This window comes from Charadrius vociferus, unplaced genomic scaffold, assembly GCF_000708025.1.
Source record: "Charadrius vociferus isolate BGI_N301 unplaced genomic scaffold, ASM70802v2 scaffold134, whole genome shotgun sequence".
NCBI lineage: Eukaryota > Metazoa > Chordata > Aves > Charadriiformes > Charadriidae > Charadrius > Charadrius vociferus.
The window spans coordinates 2,926,246-2,951,191 of NW_009648333.1; the positions used below are offsets into that span (position 1 = coordinate 2,926,246).

General features: G+C 36.9%; 1 protein-coding gene across 1 annotated transcript in view; it reads right to left on the minus strand.

Annotated features, from left to right (window-relative positions):
- Positions 1 to 4,610: 4,610 nt before the first annotated feature.
- The window catches only part of GABRA2 (gamma-aminobutyric acid (GABA) A receptor, alpha 2), a 59,077-nt gene continuing 38,741 nt past the window's right edge, over positions 4,611 to 24,946 (minus strand). Inside the window, exons 4-9 of the mRNA XM_009884966.1 lie at positions 23,859 to 24,079; positions 21,616 to 21,698; positions 18,439 to 18,582; positions 17,497 to 17,649; positions 9,176 to 9,378; positions 4,611 to 5,152 (exon numbers count right to left, since the gene is read on the minus strand). Coding sequence (XP_009883268.1) covers positions 4,844 to 5,152; positions 9,176 to 9,378; positions 17,497 to 17,649; positions 18,439 to 18,582; positions 21,616 to 21,698; positions 23,859 to 24,079 — 1,113 coding nt within the window. The 3' untranslated portion in view covers positions 4,611 to 4,843. The remainder of the gene's footprint in view (positions 5,153 to 9,175; positions 9,379 to 17,496; positions 17,650 to 18,438; positions 18,583 to 21,615; positions 21,699 to 23,858; positions 24,080 to 24,946) is intronic.

The following is a 24,946-nucleotide window of genomic DNA, read 5'->3' on the forward strand; positions in this document are numbered from 1 at the left end:
CTTAATTACTTCAACGTTTCTAAGTCTTTAAGACAAAAACTTTATATGTGACATCACATTATACCACACTCAGAGCTTCTATTTAGATGTGTTTAGACACTTGTACATTTGTCATGCTGGCTTTTTTAAATGAAGCTATTTAACTTTCTTGGCTCATTTTAAAATGTTTTCTTCCTCTGCTTTAAAACCCACTACATCGCTTTCTAAATTTTAGCATTATGTGTCTACACATAATGGGGCACAGACTGATGATAGCTTCATATCCATACTGAAATCATCTTTCATGCAAATTTGTTAGGAATGGAAATGTTCAGAACCACAAGCTTCATCCATTTTGTGAAAGACCAAGGCAAAAACTTGTGCACCGCTAAGCTCTCAGAATAGGAATGAGAGATATGGAGATGGATGCTGACTATCTGTGCTTAAGTGAAAGTCACACCTCTTAAGAAAGCAAAACCTGGAATTAACAAAATTCTACTTAATTCTTGAAGCTTCTCTCCCCTCTCTGCCCTAGATGGCCCATGCAGCTGGAAGCACACAACACTGCAAGGTTTTCACAAAGCAATCAGCAGAAGCCTCTCAATTTCAAAGGCACAATTCATGTCCCTCAAGTACAGCAGAATTATACAAGAAGTATTTCAATTCATGTGCTCTAAAAGTTACTTTCCTGCAATTCCCATATGGTACTGAAGGCTCAGAACCGAAGCTGAAACAAAAATGCACATTACCTCCTTCTTCCTCAATCATCTCTCAACCCACTGAGACAGTAACAAAGCCATTTTCTTCTTCTCTTTCCCCTTTCCTCCCCCATACATCCGTACCTTCTCCCAGCTGCTTCTGTTTGCTTTCACACAGTTTATGGTCATCCCACTTTTAAAGTCTCTCCACGACATATGTTACGTATAATCACTGGGAAAGGAAGGTGATTCAGTAAGGTTCCTGTCTGCTGTCTAGTGAAGCTCTTTCATGCTCTCTGCTGTGACTATACAGGCAGACTAGCTCAATTTAGCATAATGTTTGGTGCTATGAGTGGTCTCCCAAGCAAAAGCTCCTATCTCAGAACATCTACCATAATAATGTTTTTAAAGATGCTCAAGAATGCACCAGTTACAACTTGAATTAAACCATAAATGGAAGGTGAAGTTAATTTCATTGGCTACAACGTAATTGAGAAGTTTGGAAGCTGCTCTTTTAAAAGCAATCTGTTAAGAAGCCTCCAGCAGACAATGCTGGCTGATAAACCCCGCTGATCTCTATAGTCTTCGTGTTGATTTACAAATTACTGTTAAATTACTGACCACGTGCGTCCAGAGGTACATGCCCCAGTACTACACTGGAAACCTATTTCACAAACCTCATTCAGAATTACGGTAATTCCAATCCAAATTTACCGCAGTATCCTATTGCATTTATTGCATTAATTTCTTAAGTCACATAAAATAGGACACCCTGACCCAAGAAAAATGGGGGAAACAAAATTAGATTAGCAAGTCAACAAAAAATTTCATTGCTAGATTCCATGTGCAAGTCTTTGACAGAGAAGTGACTTGAGTTTGCTCACTCATGCTCTCTCTCTGTGCTTTAAATATTTAAGACCAGCAAGTTTTACTCAAATTGAAGGAAACTTCAAGGCATTTGGCACCTAAATTTGTGAGACCGGCTTTAAAACCCCAGACACGGATTCTATAGTGTTAAGGGAGAGAAGGCCTCACTCTTGTATTTGGGTGTTCCTTGCATGATGCTTGCGTTCACTTAAATGTTTACATTCAAATTTACTTATCCAGTTGTCAGTCTTACAATTTGCAACTTATGTGTAGTCAGTTTACTCACTCCAAATGTTTCAGTAGTGAAGCGATGGAGCAGACTCCTTCCTCCCTCCCTCGGAAGGAGTTTGCTTTAACACAGACCAAGTGAACTAACTATAAAAGTGAAACTTCTCTGTAGCGTATGCGCTCCGAAGCCTCGCTGATGCCCACAGTAACTGCACGTGGATATTTAAAATGTATTATTTTTCACTGAGTGAATTTATACATTATGCCTATTTTTCTACCCTAGTGTGAGAAATGTCTCTTGAGCATGTGATAAACACCTGTTCTTTTGTCTGACTGACTCTAAGCATAACACAAGCATAGAGAAAATGGTCAGTGAACGAAAAAATAATTGCAGCCCGTAAAAGCAGTAGCAGCAGAGCTGACTAACACGAGACAGCATCAGGCTTCTTGTGCAAACTGAAGATATGCTTTTCGCATGCAGCTCTCAATTACACAGATGCTATCTTCCAGAGAAAAGGTCTTGTTGGAGAAGACTTGTACTGTTAAACACATTTGAGGAGTCCCGTTCTTGGACAAGGATGAAAAATCCCTCCTTATCAGGTAAGCCAACGTGCCTCCGAGCACACGCACGTTCACAGCGGGGAGAGGTCTGCCTAGACAGTGTCGTGCGTGCAGCAACACACTGCATCGTCGTTTAAACATTGTGAAGGGTTTGGGGTACCTGGGATGCGGCCAAGGGCGAAGCACAAACCTCTGTTTCCCTCACCCCAGCCCAGCGAGGTTCGGAGAGTCCCTAGATCTTGCTGACGTGAAAGGAAGGTAAGAACTCCCACTAGGTCACAGGAAGGAGACCTCGGCTACAGCAAACATCATCGAGCCACTCAAGTTCAAGATCAATTTAGCATGGGCCTCCATTAAACTATACAGTCAGAGCCCTTTGCCAAAAACAGCGTTAAAAGTGAAGGGGTTTTTCTACAGTTCTAATATTTACAATTATTGGTACATATGTACATATTTATACATTTATTCATACCTGGACAATGTGATGTTAAAGGGATAATTTATAATTTACAAATGAAACATTTTAAAAATGTATAATTATACCATGAAAGAAACTTTTTTTTATTGCTTGCCTTCCAGCCTTATGCTCATAATCACACTATTGCACACATCTCCATGTTACATGGAAGATCTACATTTATATATAAATATATATGAAAATAAGGATATTTTTATTTTAATGTTCCAAGTAAAGTGCTCATTTTTTAACTACTGTTGATGAGAAAGGTTTAATCTGACGGTTTAATTAGAGGGACTCAAGGGATACACACCTTGTCCATGCTTCTCCCTTTCATTTATAACTTACGAAATATCTTTTTACTGATGTCAACTCTGTCTTAACTATTAATTCTATTCATAATATGTATTTGTGACCTTGGCATCTATACTGTCACACAAAGTACAAAACAGAATCACATTAAAAGCAAAGAAAAAGCAAGAAAATAAAACAGCAAATGAAAGCAGTGTTTCTCTTTGTTGTTTTTAGCACATTTCCATGTCTTAAGATACTCTTTTATTTGAGTTTAGAAATATTTGTACAACTTTGTTAAACTCTGAACATACCTATTTTATGCACTATACTCAAGTACTGTACAAAACTGCAATAAATGACACTATACGACTACATATGTCTCTACTAGAAGACATCATCATAAAGGTGTATCTTTTTTTAAAGGTCAACTAATAACTGCTAATGTATGTGTGAATCAAAATAGTTTTGATTGGCCAAGTATACTAAATTCTAAATACAGTACACAATTATCACTCATGTCATGATTTACCAGGCCTTTAGGGTCATAAAGAATCTTTGCAAAGGCTCAGATGAAAAACAATTTTACTGATCAGTATTAAATGTTCATATAAAATTCCAAATGGCAGCTCCAATTTTGTTATATTTGTGTATATGAAATACAGTTGATACCTACTGATGATGCATGACCTTTTATTAAAAAAATAACATTCAAATCTTAGCAAAACCATTTCTAGTATACAAAGTTGTTGTAAAGTTATGTCAGCGAAATGTAAAGTTGCAATTTACAAAAGCAGCAGTAAATTTTATTATATGGACAATTTCCTGAACTTAAATCGTGGTTCTTGTTTCCTTTGAAAACAATGCTTTCTGGGACAAATACAGGTAAATATTTTGATGGTGAGTTTTAGGATAACACTATGCAAGGAAAAAGAGTGTATTATATTACTAATATACTTAACCCTGAAAAATTTCCGAGTGCTTTTATGAACCTGACAAGAATCCAATTAAGAACAAAATCAAAAAGCAAAAAATTCCAACTTTGCTGAACCAGACAGCCTGGCTTAGCAACATCAAATAAATAAACCAGTGAAAAGAGTAAGAGTTTCACTAGTGGAAGTTGATTGATATTGGAAATCTGATTAACACTTACTTTTCCCTGAAATCAATTAGAAGAGTTTATTAACAACTTCAAACAGGACAGAAGTAAGAAACTCGTGGCTTTTGCCATATAGTAGTCTTTACTACCTCTTCAGCCTATCCAGAATGTTTGCGAACAGTAGAACTGCACGACCTCCATACTCTGTTATGTACATGGGTACTGCTATTGTATGAAACAATTACACCTTTTTAAAAAAATCACTTTTTTAAATGACAGTTTATTTCATTAAAGTAGATTTAGTTACTTTATAGAAAAATATTTTAACTTTAAATTAAAAAAATACTGTTCCTAAATAATTATGTAGGATCATATCTTCATTTCATTGTACGGAGAGAATATAATTCTGTATATTTGAATCCTAGTTTAACAGAACTCCCCTGGGTATAACTTTTAAAGAGCTGGCTATGTTTGCCATGGGTGCTATCTGTTTACAGACCCATGAATTAACACTGTGTCCCTCCTTTGGAGATACACAGATAAGACATCTATATACACTCTGTACATAATGGTTCACAGATTAGCAGTTATTAGTCGTACTGTACATAGCGAACAACCTATCTGATTAGAATGATGCTTTAAGTCCTCAGTGCAATTCAGCTTTTAGGTTGATGGCGCAAAGCCAAGTAAGACAGGCTCCCTGTTTAAATATGTAGCCCAATACACTAAATTAAAAGTACCAAATAAGACTGGAAACACTATTCTAGACATTCTGTCAATTTTGCTAACGCTGTTGAATGTCTTCTTTGCTTCCTGTGGCTTCGCTTCTGGTTTTGCCTTGTTGGGTTCTGCAGTTGTAGCGCTCTTGGAGATGGTTGGTAGCACTGAGTCCTTGGTAATATTTGGAGCATAGTTGGCCACAGCCACTGCATAGGCATTGTTTTTCTTAATGACAGACGCTTTTTCTTTTTTCTATTGGAAGACAGCATGAAGTTAAATATTTAATGTGTATTTGCCAGAATAGACTTAATAAAACATAATTTCTAATGCAAAATAAACAAATGAGTACGTGTGAGTAAGTTAAAATAAATACCAGGAATACCATACTGAAGAATTCAAATATAAAGACAGACACTTCCAGTCTGTCCAAAGAGAAGGTACAGGTAACACAAGAATGCTCTAAAAACATGCAGTCTTGCGCCGTCAAATGCCCTACTGAAGTCATATAAGGAAGGCTCTGTTACGGCGATTGTTAAGGATAACTGGAAAAGATTGGTGCTACAATCTAGCTGCTTTGTATCTGGCGCCTTCTGCTTTGTACCTGGCTCCTTACAACAGAATTGCAAGATTCTTAAAACGTTCTCTGTTAAGAGAACTGAAGGAGTAAATGGGTGGACTGGAAAAAAAAAGGTTACCCAGCATTGTAATAAAATTAAAATTAGGCCATCTTTCCCACATAAATCTCAAATCCCTGTTATTCGAGCATCTCATAACATACCACCAATAAATAAAAGACTTTCAGTAATGATCTACACTTTTAAGAGATTCTAAACAAATATGTCTGTGTTTACATGTAAACATACATAGACGCACACACACACAGAGATCAGAAAGAGATTGCAATTAAGAGAAAGAAGGACTCCAGCATGGCAGTTGCAGAAGTGAGCTGAGAAATGGCCCAAGAACTATTTCTGGTTTTCAGAAATTATTATTTAAAAAACACATAACAGTGATGAAAATGGGGGTTAGAACCTAAAAAATAAACACAGGATAAGAAAAAAATAAACACAGGATCAGAAAAGTGGGAGTCTAGTGAAGGACCACAAAGATGATTTAAAGCCTGAAGCATCTGAAATATGAAAGGCTGAGAGACCTGGGACTGTTCACCCTCCTCAAGGAGGGGATCTTATCAATGTACAGAAATATCTGGTGGGAGAGAGTAGAGGACCAGACCAGACTCTTCTCAGTGATATCCAGTGAAAGGACAAGAGGCAATGGGCAAAAACTGAAATGCAGATTACTCCACTCAAACATAAAAAAACCCTGCTTTACTGTGAGCGTGACTGAGCACTGGAACAGTTTACCCAGAGAGGCTGTGGAGTCTCAATCCTTGGAGATATTAAAAAAACATCTGAACATAACCCTGAGCAACTATCCCTAGCTGACCCTGCTTGGAGTAAGGGGGTTGAAATAAATGATCTACAGAGGTCCCTTCCAACCTCAGCAATTCTGTGTTTTTATGGGATTGTGTATGCTTTCAAATGGCTAAAGTTCAGCCAAAGGCAGTACAATGGAGAGTCTATGACTATAGATAGAAACAGGTATGTATCCATCTATAGGACAAGAGGAAATGGCCTCAAGTTATGCCAGGGGAGGTTTAGGTTGGATATTAGGGAAAATTTCTTCACCAATAGGGTTATCCAGCATTGGAACAGGCTGCCCAGGGAAGTGGTGGAATCACCATCTCTGGAGGTATTTAAAAGACAGGTAGACAAGGTGCTGTGGGACATGGTTTAGTGGTGGTTTTGGCAGTGTTAGGTTGATGGTTGGACTCAGTGGTCTCAAAGGTCCCTTCCAACCCAGATGATTCTATGATTCTATGTATAGGTAATGAGTATAGGCTTGAGTTTTTAGACATATATACATTAGGTACACAGACTAGCTCTGCAGTAAGACTGTAATGCTATAAATTGCTTCACTGCTTTGCAGCAATCCCAAACTAAGGAACTTGTAATAACCTACAGGAATGAATGAAAGGATTTCAGTTTCTCAGGAAGCAAGGCTCTCCATATAGAATTTAGAAACAAGCAAACAAATACTAGATTCAGTCCATGCCTTCCACAAACTACGGAATTAAACAGATGAAGAAATGGTTAACTTCTGTCTCATATAAGGAATCATCAGCTGTTGTATTGGTTTGGTTTGATTTTTAAAATAATGGAAGTGGCACAAGTGAGGAAATTCTTGTGACACTTCCCATACAGGTGCATTACAATTTTTTACTTCCACTGGGAGGCATCTACCCAATTTCCAATTTTGGATTTAAATTAGCTCCAATTTGACATTTATCCGGGCCATCTACAAATCTTCATAAGATCTTCACGGTTAGATGTTGTGCCCCAAATACCTTGTCTCAGGACATGATGCCGCGTAGAAAGAAAATCTGGGAACAGGTGGGAATTCAGCACTGTTCCTTATTGACTGGAGTGTGAAAAAGGGCTGATGAAATATGTAGTTTGTCCCTGCACCTGCTTTCCTGAGACAAATTCCATGTTGACACCACTTAGATGGGAATTTCCATATAACATGAAAGCAGATGACTGTAACTGAGGACATTTTATTTGGTGAAGAGTAAGCCTGGCTTTAGGTCCACAGATGCATTTCACAAAAATAAGAGCAAATTACCAAACCAAATTACAAGAGGAACACTCTGATCAATAATTCCTTCCTTTCAGACACACTTAGTGTGTTTTTAAAAGGTACCTGTAATACCATTGATGAGACCTGCATAATAAAGATGAACCATATTTTTGTATGATAAACTATGAATATGTTAAAAGTTTAGGTTTTTGTTAAGCCAATTTGAAGAAAACAGAGAACTGGCCATGTCAGTGATACATAAATCTTAAAATGGAGTGGCTAATTTTGTCATTCCTTGGGAAAGAATACTACCTAGCTGTTAAATAGCTGCCACTTCTAAGATCATGCGACAACATTGTCATATTAATTTAAAGGAACAGCCAAAGGACAATCAGAGAGTTTATAAGGGTTCCCTACATTATTACAATGCCAGGGCAATGTGCCAGTCTGAAAAGCTTCACTCATGACATGCTGATAAACTTTTAGTGGTTCAGTATCTACTTCTAGGATGAGGGAACAGGTCCTGTAGCTATGGAGAGTTCGTGCCCTCCTGGAAGCCACAGGGTATTATAAACAGTGTACTCACTTCCTTTCGTTTTCCTTTACCATCAACTGAACATTTTGCTTCTTTATGCATAGTGATTTATGCATTCAAAGTAAGTGCTGAGAAACCACCAGTTAAACAAATTGCTTCATGTCCACTATTATCTAGGAAGGAAATAATATTCTATCCCATTTTAAGGAGAACCACAGAAATCAGAGTATTCTTTGTCAGAAGAAATCCTTTTCCATTGGTAGAATCAGGGACTGGGACAGGACAAAATTATATAATATAGTAACTCAGTCAAAACAAGTCAGCCTTCATGTTTGTTCTGTGTTATTAAAATTATAAACTGTAAAGCTTGACACAAATTTAGGCGTATCACCCGTGCACTTTGTTCACGAAATAAGAAATTCTATCAGGTTAAAATTTCTTCATGCTATCACACCTACACTACTATCAATACCAGAAAATTAAGGCATGACTGTATTTCTGTGCATTCAGAGCATCAATACATCATAGGAGAAGAGGTACTCAGAATTTTGTACAACTGCTATTTAAATTAATTTTAAAATTAATGTCTACATATCCTTAAGGATAAGTTTCAGGACACCAAAAATTTTCAAAACTTCTAGATTTTGTTATTAATAGGTTTTACATGTATGGGCATTCAGTTGTTTTTCTGATCTTAGTTACTGGGAAAATTAATATACATTATATCTTTCTCTAATCTTTTTCTTATTTCCAACCCAATTGGATGAAGTAATAATAAAGTGATCAACCAATATAATCTGGATTAAATTTTCTGAATAACCAGATAAACAGTTGTATCTGAGGAGTCAAGAAACAAGTCAGACGGTTCCCAACATGAAAAAACAATGTGTTTGAAAAGTAAATCTGGATTATAGAGACCAAGTGAGATTAGTTACATCAGGGCAGATATATTTTTGTTCAGGAAAGAAAATACATCTACATTCTTTTGATTTAAAGCATCGTGTATTATTTTTTTTAATATAGCCAATTATATCAAAATAGTATATTACAGCCATTTCAATGTAATTGACTAGAAATACGGCTATTTCCTTAGGACTTACCTTATCATTCACTACGCTTTTTCCATCCCAGGCCCATCCTCGTTTTGTGAAATAATTTACAGTTGCAAATTCAATTAATGCAGAGAATACAAACGCATAACAAACAGCAATAAACCAATCCATAGCTGTTGCATATGCTACTTTGGGGAGTGAATTTCGAGCACTGATGCTCAGTGTTGTCATTGTCAACACAGTTGTTACTCCTGCAAAGGGACAAAAAAAAAAAACAGAACATCAACAATTTTACTTGGAATTTGAATACTAACAAAAATACAAACCAAAAATTATTATGGTATGTTTGCGAAACACAATGGAAAATTTGCCTATCTAAGTTGGTGACAAACTCCCAGATCATATTAAAGGCTGCATCTAAAGTTCCCTTTGAAGCATTTTAGTTCAATTTTGTTGTCTAAACTTTCCTTGTTTAATCAGCTGAAAATTTTACTTACAGGAGATAGATCATATTTTATTTCTTTTTGTGGCTATCAGGACAGATAAGGGACAAAATTAACAATTCCTTAATGGAATCATGATATTTTGCAGCATTACATAATGATTAATGATAATAATGATTAATACGTTAGTGTTTGGCAGCTGGCTTCACTGCAATGGCCGCAGGTGTGGCACCCATCTTTACTGACAGTATCACATAAATTGACCTTTGTTATTAGAAATAATTAATTTTTTTTCCACAGTCTCACTAACTATCCAGCGACAGAGTTGAAGACATAAACAAGTTAAGTTTTCATTCAAGTAACATGGATTTTTTCTAGAACAGCGTATTGATTTGAAAAGCCAGATTATTATAAGTGTGTATTATGTATCAGAAAACAAGACTTAACGATCCAGGAAGATTGTTCTTTCACTGTGGCAATTATTTAAAGCACTTTACAGTCCTTTGTACATAATGAAGGCCCAGTAGGAAGCCAGGAATTATACTCAAAAAAATCACCAAAAAAAAGATGCATGGGAGGAAAGAAAGAGAAGAACATTTTCCTCAATCAGTTTTAGCGAGCAGAAACCCACAGCCACAAAGGCAGTCTCCATTCCTTAAGTAAATCAGTTCTCCCACCTCAGGCTGAATCACACTTAGACAAACTAAACTATTCCCTTTGTGGCACGCCATTAAATACGTCTCCAGAATGAAAAGCAACGCAAAGTGATGATATACTTAGCACAGATCAGCAAACCTACACTCCATTATGACAGGCAAAGGAGATGGCACGGCAGAAATATTAGTAACAGCACATCACAGCTTCAACAACCACACACTCACAAAATTGTTGTAAGAGGATTCCCAAGGGAAAGTAAAGTCACTCTCCCTAAGCCAGATCCTTCGCTGTCAGCAGTCTGTCACCTGGGTGCTGCAGGATCGACCTAGCTCAAATTTTCCTTCTGCTGCAAGAGAAGCATTTTTAACCACCGTGCGAGAGGGAAGAGAGGCAGCAATTACACCTACTCAGACCTCTTCAGGCTTTGCAATTTCCATCCCTCCTGTAAAGATTCTCCACCTCTGAGGGTGCTGCAAAGGATGTCACAGCAAAGCTAAGTGGACTCAGCCTCAGAGCTACTCTCCCTTGATGTGCTTCCAAAGGCCTGGGCAGCAGGGAAAACAAGGCACAGAAACACCCTGCTGAGTCACACACTTTCCAAACACCTTAGCAAACATAATTCTCCCATGGCTGTTTTTCAGCCTCCATAAATTAAAGAAGTGGATTTGGTCATGACACTGTTGGGATCCACCAGCCTATACAATGAAAACGAAGCAGCTATCATACTATATTGCATGCAAATGTGTAGATAAATATATTTTGTAAAGAACTTATTCTCTCCTAATACTTACACAACATATGGCTTAATTATTTTCAGCATCTCAGGGAAAAGGCAGTCAATCTTACGTTTAAAATTATCACATGCAAATTTTAACACCGGTCCTGAGCTGCAGATAAATCATTTTAATTACACAGAAGTATCAGTGAAGTGATTGTTTCTCAGAGATAAGGTGACCTTATCCACATGTAAATATATACAGTTGCTAAGGTACTCTTCTGTTTAAGTCCTACCTTTTAGAATAAACTAATTTTCTGGAAGCCCCATTGGCTTCTTCAGAAATCTAATTTAAGATTAACTGCTGACCTTTTCTAGTCTCAATTAAAACATCATGAATTTACATCTTGTATCTTGCTACCAGTTGACAATTTCTCTAGAAAGTTCAGCAAGCCATACCACTTTGTGAACCAAATGCTAATCAAACAGCACATTGTCAGACAATTGCCAATACACTTTCATTTATTCATTCACTCTATAATTTCAGTAATGTTCAAGCTACCGGAGTCATTTAACCTGAACTGAGTGGGAAAAAATTGGACAGAAAATTTAATCTGTTATACCTGTCAGTTTAGGAATCTTGAGTATTTTTATACTTGCTATTCTTGTTCAGTCAAAAGACAGATGGTTTTGGACATTACGGTTAATTTCAAAAATCAGTATTACCAAGTCTTCTTTACAAAAAAGGACCAAATGGAAATAACCTGCCTCCTTGTGACTGCTAAACCTGACAGCCCTGAAAAATTACTAATGTTGAGGAATACGGTCAATTTGTAAAACAAAACCCATTTATTTCACAAAGATTAACTTAAAATCACAGAAAACCCATACACTGACCAGATCAAAAACATTCCTTATTGCATTATCTAATTCATAACACTAGTGAATGAAAATTAGTATAAAAAACAGTGAATAGATTATCCCCCTACAATGAGGTAGTCAAAATATCAGAGGAAAATAATCTTGTACCCTAAATCCTATGCTACTCTGAACAGCCTAAATAATTTAACAGCCTATGTAAAGACTGCATAATACCTCACTATGATGTAGGAAGATCACAGTTTATATACAGGTCAAGAACTACCTTCTGTAGCCCAGCACCCAGCAACTGTGGCACTGAACGGGTGCCAGGAGGACATGGACAGGTATCATCTTGTAAGAGACCACGAGCAGTCATCAGTTTCTTTGAAAGTGATCCAAAAAATAAACCGCTGACATTTCCCTTCCCCAAAGAAAACCAAGCATTTTATACTTGACAGTAAATACACCCCCAACATCATAACAACTTTTGTTCTCAGCAGTGCATGCTTATAAAAGAGAAATATCTTCTATCACTACAGGTTTATCCATTCAGACCAAGACTGGAGCTATTTGATTGCCTCAGATTTTTTTTTTATGGTGCTGCTTTTGAAATGGCATCTGCTCATTGGAGTGAGGATATCCATCTCCAGGGCTGTAAATTCAACAGTTTTCACTGGCACTAAACATATATAGGTGGCAAATACCAGCTCTGTCATACTTTGGATTCCAGGACAGATGGATACCATTCAAGATGTGTTTAAAGTTAGACAGACACCTTTGGGCAAACAATTTCTGTTACTCAACGCTATGGGGCACCGACACACCGCTACGGAAGAGGCAAACTGAAAAACTAGAAATGCCTGTCTAAAACATACAGTGGAAATTGGAGGCGCATAAATATTAAAGTTAAAATCTGTCATGATGACTAGTTTATGCGTACATTTGTGTGCAAAAGTCAGGCTACTCCTTGACAGGGGCAAGTTCTTTTGGACCCTAACTTCACCTCTTGTGTATGAACTGATTTTTCTAATCTGAATGGATTTTAGTCAACTAAATCAAGTCCTAGCCACCTCGTGTTAGAATGTGGACATTTCCTTTGAAAATGAAAGTAAAAGGCCTAAATAATGATTTACCAAAGGACTTTTCTGTAACAAAAGAGGTACTTAGCTTTGCAAATAGTTTGTACAAAACGGTTAAAATATGTTCCATTTCTTATAATGTCATACTGCTCCTCACACAGTTTTATCACAGCACTTTGCAAAGATACACATAATGGTTGAAGAACATATCACAAAAGGATTGATAAATTACTTTTTTTTTTTAATTAGGAAGCTAATTCAATTGCTCTATTATTTCCCTCTTTCTTTTTTCTTAACATTAATTGCAAATGTTGTTAGGTAATTAGATCACTCAACCTGGTCCAAAACCCGAATAGATTTATAAATACAAATAACATAGCAGAAAGAAAAGACTGTTGTCCCTTTTACAGAGATACAGATTACTACTTCATTTTATCACTCCAGGAGTAAATGGTTGGAGGCCTAAACAAAAGCTTAAAAATTCTGGAGATAGTGTAATTTTAAAGTATCATACCATCACATTTGGCTACACACCATACTGCTTCTTTTTTACTTATGCAATGCATAGGTATTACTTGAGAATACAATATAAAAGGAGTGTATATTGATTCTGCTTAGACACTGGGAGGTGTCTGAACAACCATTGCAAGAAAGATTGTAGAAAACAGCTCAAGTGCTCAGTCTACCCTTCTTACTAAAAGAACACAAGAGGCAAGAAGCTTTTTTAAACAGCATAGGAGGCCCAGGACCATAACACAATCTATTTCCAGAAAAATTGCATTCAGTCAGTTGGTTAAGCTACATATATATATCGTGAAGTCGGTGCTCATGTTACTACCGGGCGACGGAACAGAGTTCCCCCTAGACCAACAGCTGAGCTAATTCCCAAAGCTGAAGAGCAAGTGCTATTTACCCCAGCTCCAGTAAAAGTCACATGTCATTATGCCGCTGTTGCAACATAAACTACTGTCTTGGCACACCACTGAGCTGAGAAGACATATTAGCTTCTTCGCAGCCGGATCACTCTCTAACGAAAGGCTACAGTCTTCCAGGTATGCTTGTCCACCACCTACCACTAGAGTGTTATGTCTACAGTTAGCAGAAATTCCCAATTAAGAAGTTATAGCCTGAAAGTTGTGAGTCGTGGGATACCTCTACAGGCACAAAACATAATCATCAGCATGTGAAAGGAGCGGTAAATAGATACAGTTGAGATTTTTTTCAACAAAATGGGGAAAGGTACTTTGTACATACTGAATTGTTCAAAAAGAAGGGTCTACTTTACTCAGTTCCTATGTAAAAATAACCAGAGAACAAATCTGAGCTTCTCTTAGGTTGCTCTTTCTGGAGTTGCACAATTAAAAAGTCTCTCTATGCCAGGTCTAAACGGCTTTTTGCTTCAAAAAGTACATTAATTAACATAGGTTCAGAAAAGAAAAACCAAAACACAGTGATAGGAGTGCAGCTTGAGAATAAAATGATCACAGAGAACAGAGTCCTGACAAAAGAACACAGCTATGTGAATTTAAAATCCTGCATCTTGGTCAGTATACCATAATGCAATATGACTATTAATTTTTGTTCCTGTCTGCATTGGGTATCAAAGAATATATATATCCACCTACATTCATTTTAACGTTCTCATTCCTAATCCATGTGAGTTAAAACACATTGATAACTGCAGCACTAAAAAACCTAATTTCTGATTTTTCTGTCACCTGCATCTAATGCTGCCATTCAACGATGGGATGCTTCTAAATGTTATGACCCATTAAAATGAAGCAAGAATTCAATAAGCTGCACAAGATTAGTTTTGGTAATATTGTTGATGCTAAATGCGTAACAATAAACACATTACTAAATGAAACAGATTGTAATCTTGCACTAAATGAAGGCATTATGAACCAGGCTTATTCCCTTTCGTTAAAAATGCAATCAAATGCTTTTCAAATTTATCTGCTAGAGAAAACACATTCAAGACTCATTTAATTAACAATGATAAAACTTTCTTCTTCCAATAATTTAAAGCAAAGTTGAAACAATATAACATTAGGCCATAATTCATTTTGGATAGCTTAGGTCAACAATATTAAATAGATACCATAAAGGAAAGGGATTAAAGAGCTCAACTATAAAGGAAGCCTCATTATACCAAGCCCTTAATGTTAACCTAAAACTTGAAACTACAGTGTGAGAGAATGGAAAGGGGAAAGAAAACTAACTTCATTCAAACATGAAATAATAAATGCTAGGTAGTACTTTGAATAACTAGGAGTTATGTTTCTTTGAAAGGAACAGTACTCCAGCAGTCAGTCCTTTCCAGGACTTGGTAGCTTTCAAGAATGTACTTGAAATAAATTTCTCATTGATTCTGAAAAACACTTTATCAAAACTAATACTTTCTACCTAAGCGTATTTTAATATTGATATATTTATTACACAATGCAAAGATGGGTATCTATCCAATGACTACTCTGTATAAAAATTAAAAATTAAGTATGATCAATAAAAATGTAAAGTAAAATTTCCTGCAAATTTTATATTCCCTGCTGGAAGTAGCTTGTTTTATTACCTTAGCTGTAGTATGGGCTTCATGTGTCCCTGGGTGGAGTCTACCTGAAAGTACCACCCGAATGAGTCGTTGAGTGTACCTGCCCGGCTCTAACTGTCAAGATTAATTCAGTACGAGCCAGAAAACACTAAGAAGCAACAGATGAACTTTGTCATGAAACTGTGGCTAACTTCACATTTTTGTAACACATTTAGGCAGGAGACCAGAGGGTATCAGAAATCCCAGTGACAAATGCTGCCAGTTGGTATGGAGAAAGACTGGGCGATTCGCCTGGCGCGACGCGATTAAAGAGGCCATTGGCAGCTTGTGCTGACAATTTCATCTGGAGTGTAAAAGAATGTTAAGAAATAGCTCCTCAGGGGACATCCAACCCCATGCAGAAGGCTAAGGCTGAGGTGCAAACGCTGCAGGCAGGGGCTAGGGCTGCTCCATCAGGCAGAGCCTGGATGCATCTTGTCCCCCTGGGTTCATGGTGCCCGTCTAAGCTGGCCTGGAGGGGACAGAGCCCTGTCTGGTGCATGAGGCGCACGTCCACGTGGCAGAAATAAAAGACTAGCAAAGAAACTGCTATCTCTTCTGTATACCCATTGTGCTTAGAAAACAGATTTTTAGATCTTATGCCACTGGATGCCGTGGTTCTGTTCTTGCGCTCACCCTACCCAGATCCCTCAAGACATCCCAAAACGGGACACTGTTTGTTATCCATATTATGCTAAAGCCGCAGCAGAGTAAAGCAGTGGGCTGCTATGCAGATAGCACTTCTTTCAAAAAACCAATTTAAATAAAAAATAAATCAAGAACAAGAAAGAAGGAAGGGACACAACATTCCAGGAAAATTATCCTAGTGCCTTTTAGAGATGACAGTAACAGAAAGTGCCTTTTAGGAAGAGAAGATGAGAGACTTTTGACAAATGAGTTACTGTGTCCTAAATGTATAGGAGCAAGGTACAGAAAAGGGCAAAGAAAAAGATATAGAAGGGTTTGACAGTGTACTTGCAAAGCTGGCAGACAGGAAGGTGCATTTTGATAAGCAGAACCAGACAAATTCACAGAAGATTTTGAAGAAAAACCCAAATCTGCCCGATAAGTGCCTTGGAAAATATCATAGAATTCTGGTCCCACTAAAACAACTGACCCATTTCATCCAGCTTCAATAAGGCTCATATTCAAACCTGCAATTTTCACGATGCTTTGTGTGGCATTTCCTCTACCAGGAGAGACAGTAAGTGCTTTGTTGTGCATCATAGTTAATATGCATTTGAGTTTGCCCTATTTTTTGAAGCGATGGTGGTGTTTGCTGATCATACACTTTTATGCAGCATTTCTGACAGCTGATTCCACACAGACATTACTTTCATTTTGTTGTGCTAGTCTCTTTTTATTTAGAAGCAAACAAATTAAAAGAACTTTAAGTTATGCAAATAAGAAAGACATTTGTTGCTTTGCCTTAATAAAGAAGACAGCAAAATCTTAATGTAAGAAAACCACCATTATTTTGCGCTGCTGAAGCTGTTTGCTGCCTTGTAGTACGCTGCAATTAGAATTAGTGAGAAAGATTTGCCCAGACCCCCAGAACAGGGTTTCTTTTACAGAACTGCAGCTTGCAAAGTTTAATACATTCAATTAATTAAATACATTCAAATTTAATTTGCTTAATTTACAAGTATATTTAGAAATGTTCTGATCTACCAAGTACCAAAATATTTTGATAATACCAAGGAAAGTAAGACATTTCAGAAAAAAATCTAAACTTACTTTTTAAATTGAAACATTATCATCTTTTTCCATTCTCTGAAAACTTTTTCCTCTTAAAATAGTCAAGGTTGTAGGGACAGTTCTTTTGTATGTGCTAATTTCCAAAAACTTTGGGAGCCTCAGGAGATGTGTAAGCTGCAGTTGAAAGCTGTTTGGACTAGAAATAGTATCACATTCTACAAACACACTAACGTGAATGACCAAGGACTTTACCAAGCAGACTTCAGAAATACTTCCCAACAGCTCCAGCTGTTGCAGATGAAGCTAACGCTACTCAGTATACTCACCAAAGACTGTCCTGGCAGGTACAGATTCTCTGTTCAGCCAGAATGACACTTGAGAGAGGATGACAGTCATGATACAGGGGAGGTAAGTCTGAATGACAAAATAACCAATTTTTCTCTTCAAGTGAAAATGAGCCGTCATTACTGTGTATTCACCTAAGGTGCCACAAACAAACAAAACACAATGAAACAAAAGGTTATGATCTTAAGAAAGCCCATTTCTTTGGTAAAAGAAAGTTTGGTACATTTATGAGAACCAAATGTGCTAGGGTTAAACCGCACAGAATATATTTTGTAATAGAAAGCATCCTACAGAATATAAGAAAGTTTTTGAGTACAACTACATCTTATTCCCACCGAGCTCCAGGATAGATTAGTGTTCAGGAACTTACAGGAACTGTTGTATGCCCTGACTAGAACTTCAGTCCCACAGGCTTCTGTGCATAAGCAACTCCCTGCCTTCACTCAAAAGTATCCTGGGAACTTAGTCTACAGTCAGAATCATGGGGGTCTATCACACATAGGAACACAGTCTAGAGTCAGGTAGAATAACCCAGTATTTATGGATAAGCCAATAACATAATAGAAGGAAAAAAATGGTTGAAACCAGCATACTTCACCATTTAGTAGGAAAAAAGTGTCATTTATCGTATGAATTATCTGAGTCTTGGGTTACAAACATTAGAATTCAAGACTGAGCTCCAGACAGCACTAAAAAAAGCAGTCACTGCAGAGAAGTTCACCTACGCTATCGCCAGTTACTTCTTAACTTGAAAGAAACCAGTAAAGTGCTGCTATGTGTTACCTGTACATTAACAAACTCTGCCTAATATCTCACATTTTGCAAGTTTTTTTCAGTAGCCTTCTAACACCACCAGCAATGCCTATGTTACTCAGAGCCGAGTGAGTGCCTTTTTTTTTTTTTTCAAAATATCTTTTACTAACCTGTACTTGATTTAACTGTCTCTTTTCCAATTGTTTGGCCTAAAAGATCATACTGATTCAATCTTGAACCATCTGGTGCCACCTGCACTGAATCTGAAGCATTGTAAGTCCAAATGTATGTCACTTCTGAAGTTGTGTATGCATCTGTGGGAAATAAGATAAAATATTTTGTCAGCAATTTAAATTAAACACCTTCCATCAAAACTCGTAGAATTAGGACAGCTACTTACTTGGGTTTTAAAAAAAAAACAAAAAAACACCCCAAAAACCTAAAGTGATGTGGTAAAAAAATATGTTTGGCAATATAAAATAGCTTTACTGTAGGGTAAATGCTTTTTCCAGCATGGGAACAAGGCACTCATTTGGGATCTTATTAACCACAATTTATTGCTATTAAATGACAAACGTCTTTTCTCTACTGTTAAAAAACTGGTCAGAGATTAGTTATTATATGTATCCTAAAACTCATGGTAAGCCAGATGAAGAGAACAGCAATTTGCAACATTTAGGAAACACAACATTTTTGAAAATTCATTCCTATATTGTTCTGACTTTCCATTGTCCCCACTCTCCACTTTGGGAGTGTATCACAAGCATTTTATTATTAGCTGAAATTCACACCTAAGTACGGGACGCCATGTTCAGTGACAATGCCCTTAACAAACGTGTAGTGGCTCTGTATCTTGCCCTGTGTACCCTCTTAAAGTTCACTCCTTATCACGGCATCTTTTGGTGGGACAGGCTGACACTAAGCAGACTGCTCTCTCAGTGCATTCATGACCAAACACACATTTAGCCTAAGGTCTGCCAAAATAAACTAGAATGAAAGCAAATCAACACTGTGCTTTAGATAGCGTTAATGCCTCTCTAGTAAGTAAGAAAAAAAAAAAAAAAATTGAGTATGTCCTGCAAGTTTTTCCAGTCTAATACTCTTCTAACCAAATGGAGTATGAAAGGAAAAGGGTAAACCACTGATGGAAGAAATTGTGTGTTCATTTTGATTGATTGAGACAAGCACATTTTAAGTCTTATACCATAACTGTAGCGAAGTGAAAAAGAAAAGCAACATTTCTGTTGGGCTGCAAACATTTTCACTCGCATAATCTCTGGAGGCCCAGAAAAAAGCTCCTTCATGCAACTAGCCATGAATTGGAAGACCAACAAAATCTAGCAGGTGGGTAGCATGTAGAAGCTTTTAACACTTGCCTTCTACCTTTCCAGCTTCCCACAAGAAGACCTCTGCTGCAATGCAAACCAGCAGTACTGCCAACTGCTGATTTGTCCCCATCATCCCCACTGTCACCTAGACTTTCTGACAAGGATAAAGAAAGGCAATATACTAAGCTACAGCTTCTCCAATACATTCAGTTTGGCTTTTCTCTTGCGTATAACAAAAAAACTGAGACATTCGTACAGGCCAATGATCCTCCTAGTAATGTAAGGTTAGCAGTGTATGAAGAGCTGTGACAAATACATACCACTGGGATACTTGCCTCAGCTAAACCAAAATCCTCAGGATTCCTGCTTATTTTCACCACTATTCATCACTCAAATTCTATCCCAGAACAAAAGCCGAATAATGCACAGTAGTCTAGAAATGAGTTCTAGGTAAAGAAATAAAATGAGTGCCGAGCCGTTCAAAATGAACAGAAATCAGATTCCCCTGGATGTGCCAACAGGCTGGAGCACAGGTGACTACGGGGGAAATGAAAGACAGCTTTTCTAAAATTGCATTGCTCACAGTTTGAATTCTCCTGTTTACTAGAAAGCCAGAAACGATGGACAGAGAATAAAGAACAAATTAGAAAGGGGAAAAAAAAAAAACCTCAACACAAAAAAACAACTAAAACCCCCAAACCAACAACAAAGCAAATGAAAGGAAAAAAAAAAAAAAGGGAAAATGAAAGAAATTGTTCACACAATGTCTAATATACCTAGTCAGAAGGCTTTCCAATTTAGGAATGCAAATGAAGCCATATTATAAAGTAGCCTCTTGGCCTGAGTAGCAGTTTCATTATTACAGGGTTTTTTTCAGTTGTTTGGAGCCTACATATGAGTCTTTTTCCCCCCTGGACACCTTATAGATCACACATACCTTACTGTGCACATATATGTGAATATTATTAGTCAGTAGCTGATTTCAGCTAACATCTCTGGTGTTAGTTAGTTTAGCTGTATTATGTATTTTTAATATAACATTTAAGGGGCAAAAAAGGCTCTATGATACAAATATTATTAATTCTAATGATCTTTTGTCTCCATAGCTAAGATTTCCCTCTACTGTGGAAATATCATCAGAAACACAGGATTGGTTTAGTTTGCTCCAAACTCCAAGGAAAGGGGACATGTCAGGGTTATGGAGAGAGTATGCACAGAGCTCTCATCTGGTTACTGATGTCTTTAATGGCAGCATATCACTTGTTTTGTAACCTGCAATTAATGTAAAATTAGCCAAAATTTAAAGGTATTAACCAAATTTCTCAAAAACAAAAATTCCACTTCCAGCAGAGAATGTAAGCTGTAGCCAAAGAGAAAAAGAAAACTCTTTAGTGTACAAAATCCAGGAAATACAAATAATGTGATCCTAATTCAAGAAGAAGAAGAAGAAAGGCTGTAATATAGGCAAATGAAGTTACGCTGCTATTAAAATAATGCTAGTGAGATCAAAGTCCACCTATCTAGCATGGAGATGCACTAACGACTGAAATTTATCACAAGAAGCCATTTGTTGCTGCCTTCATTGACCAGGAATGTAAAACAAATATCATTAACAATAAAGATAAAATAAATGTTTCAATAAATGAAAATAAACATTCTTTGAAGTCTTTAACCTGCTCTTCATTAATACACCACACACATTCTACTCAGGCTACGTGGAGCCAGGTCTGCGTTCATCGCTATGGTTTGTGAGCTGGAATAAAAGTAGATCGACGCAGAGCTGTATTAGATGCATAGTGTTTATTGCTAACTGATGTCAAGAAAGCTTTAAAATATGTTCAAAAATGCAAGACTGAATAGAGAAATGAGACGTCAGTGTGTCAGGTTACAGATTTTAAATTTTTAAAAACACCATCTCCTGTTTTAAACTTCTCATATAACAACTGGTTGAAACAAAGCGATGCTGAGCACTGTTAGATATTCACTAACCAAAGGCTATAGTTCCTGTCATATACTTACAGCTGCCAAATTTCAGTGGGCATGAGTGAGCATCCATAGGGAAGTCCTCCAAGTGCATAGGACATTCAGCTTGGACTGTAAGCCTAAAAGGCAAAAGACCATTATGCATTTAAGTCAGTTAGCAGGACAAGAAAATCAATTCCACAGAAATGAACAGAGTTCATGCTGATTTGGGAGATGAAACTGAAACGTTATATTAAACTAATTAAAATTTAAATCAGCTCTTGCTTCTTCCCTTTTATGTGTTCCTTTGGAAAGCATTGACTTATCACATCAAAAACCTGAAAGAGCTGACCTCAAAACTATGAGGAAAGGCCATTTAAATGAAAATATAAATTATGTAACTGCAGGTTGTTAAGAACAGTCATTTTCTTCTCATAATATTCTGAGGTACATGCGTGATTATATGGCTCTCAAAGGCTCATTACAAAAGCACATAAAATACAGTTAATTTGCCAAAGGACTGTGCTCCATAGTTTTCTGAATTTACTTTTTTTTTAAAGTTTGAATGGAAGATGTAAAAAAATAAAAATAAAAAATTTGTGGTCTTTCGAAAGATTGCTGTTACTCATTCTCCATGTTATTTTTGATTATTATTTTTATTACCCTGTAAGTCTCCTCTGAATGGAGATTTTTTTCTGGATGTCTCCATTCTTCTTCATTCAGCCCCAAACATCAGCCATATCCTCGTGTACTCTCAGTAGTTCATAGTCATTGCATTTCCCACTATGTTCTCCCACCCTTCCACCCAAAAATATTCCATATTTGTATTCCCCTTCTCCCCAGGAAAGTGTTTCTGAAGTCAAGGGGCAGAGAGAGAGAAGAGTCAGCAAACAGCTGAAGGCAAAGGAAAGAACTGCATGAGCCCCAATATAAATCACACTATCATTTTAAATAGATGCAGATTAAAAATGGGGTTTTTTAAATCTAGACATCAAGTTTACACATTAATCTTATACCCTCAGAAGCAACAAACTTACAAGTCACGAACTTATGAGCAAGTCAAGAAAATGCTTAGTTAATTCTAGATGACATGACCCATCTTATGTTTTAAAAAAAAATTCTTCATAATGGTTTCAAACAGCATTTTTTATTATTTATAGCATATCATTATAATACCTTCTGGAGGGAGAGAACATCAGCCAGTTTATACAGATACAAGTTCAAATATTGATTTCAGCCCAAGCAAAAATACTTTAAACGGGGGTCTCTATTTCCAGCAAACTTTTCTGAACCTGTCTAACCACCACATCATTCAACGTCATTAGCGGTCTACCCATCAACACTCAATACTAAAAGGGTTTGGGTGTTGTATATTAAATCAGGTGTAAGGGATGCTGGTATGGCTGCATGGAAAAAATCGCGCAGTACTTGTTTGCTTTACAGCGCACATTTTATATCTTATGTCGGCCAGGGATTTTAAGTTTACATTCACAACAAATATAATGTATTAAATATTTTCAAAGAAAAAGGAAGAAACTAAGTCAGTGGTTTCTGGAAATTTGGATAAATTTTCCATAAAACTCATACAGGTAACATTATTGCGAAAGGAGTAATCAAAGAAGAAATCAGTCTTATAAAATGCTATACATGATATTTATAATTTTTCATAAATTATTTTCCAAGCAAGTTTAATATATTTTACCAGCTAAATGTTTATCTTATCTGCTAATCATGCACAGGATGCAAAAATTAAAACTGTAAGTAAAATATTGTAATTAGATATAAAGAAACAGTTATTACAGGGTAAGACATATTTTCCCTGTAGTTCCTGCTGGAGAAAATTGGAGCCCTTATTAAGCCTTTATTCTTCCTCTTTATTTTTTATTGCCACTGATTTTAATAGTAAATTTGCTTAAGGGCTTACATGGTCAGTACTATGGGTGCAATACCAGGAAAAAGTCATACACTATTTTAATTGTTCTAAGATGGAGTTGGTAAACTTTGAGTAATTTTAAGAATTCTTACACAGTGATTCCCATCTGAAGGTCTAAGAGCACTTTATGCAGGTGGTCAGTATCTTCTAATACATTAGAGAGGTAGGAAACCAGAGGAACATGATCTAAGTCCTAATTAGGCAACAGACCTTCAACAGACCTGGAAACAAAACGTACATTTTGCTAGCTTTCTGCCAGGACAGAAATGAAACAAAGGAGAGTCCTCTTGGAAAACTTTATTTAATTGTAATCTGGAAAAATCACCTTGAGAAATAGCTTGAGTAGAGAACAGATGAAAAAACTTACCTCATGGTGTACAAGAGAGTCCCATCATCCTGGATTCGTAGAAGCTTGTTCGGCATTGTCATGTTATGAGCCACTGACTTCTTCCCATTGTGAAAAAATGTATCTGGGGTCCAGATTTTGCTGGCCATTAAGTTGTTCAATCGAAGAATGTTCATTGGGCCCTTAAACTTCAATCTCTCATCCTTCCATCTCTGACGGAAGAAAACATCTATTGTGTATTCCTGTAATGAAATAAAGATAGGCTTTTTTTGACACAATGCAACATTAATCTGCTTTTTGAGGGCCAAAACAGAAAAGCTCTGGTTGCAAAAATTCCCTTGGTAAAATTGTCAAGGGAGAACAACCATCACACAAAATTGTGTAAAACTGAGAATAATAAACAGGAAGTCAATTTATTGAGGGTATGACATGACTTCTTCTTGACTGCTAGATGTTGTTTGTATATCGAACCCTTCCAATATTTAGATTTCAAGGGTAATTTCAATAAACACACCGATTTTGCATTAAGTAAGAAAAAAATACACAGAAGGATATTACATAGTTTGTGCAGCAGATGCACCCAAAGGAGAGTAATCCAGCATTTCAAGAGCACAGAGAATGGCTGAGACTGCAAAGAAGGCAACAAGGCCACTCATAAAGGGTACAATACATCCATGCAGACCGATAGAAGGAAGATTTTTCCAAAGGGTAAAGTAAGGCTGTTTGGATTTTATTAACAAAAGTACATAGGTAGGGAACGATAGCTGATGATTAACAGGTGACACACACTGTCTGCTGAACTCCGCTCTGACGCCTAATCTTGGGAAGGAACTACAGTCTGGAGAAAAGGATGCAGGCGAAAACAGACTGATGACCTAGACCAGATGCCTGCACCACCCAGGGCTGGGTATCCCATCTGCTGGGTTTTGTTGCTGTTCTAAACAAACAACAACAACAAAAAACATACTGATTAAACGTTGATAATGTAAATTCATCAACTAACTTCAAAATGGATCTGTAAACGGATTTAGCGGTTTGCTGCTGTCAGCACAGCATATAGATTGGAAATGGGAGAACTTAAAAACTTTGTAGGAAGCAAACTGTATTCT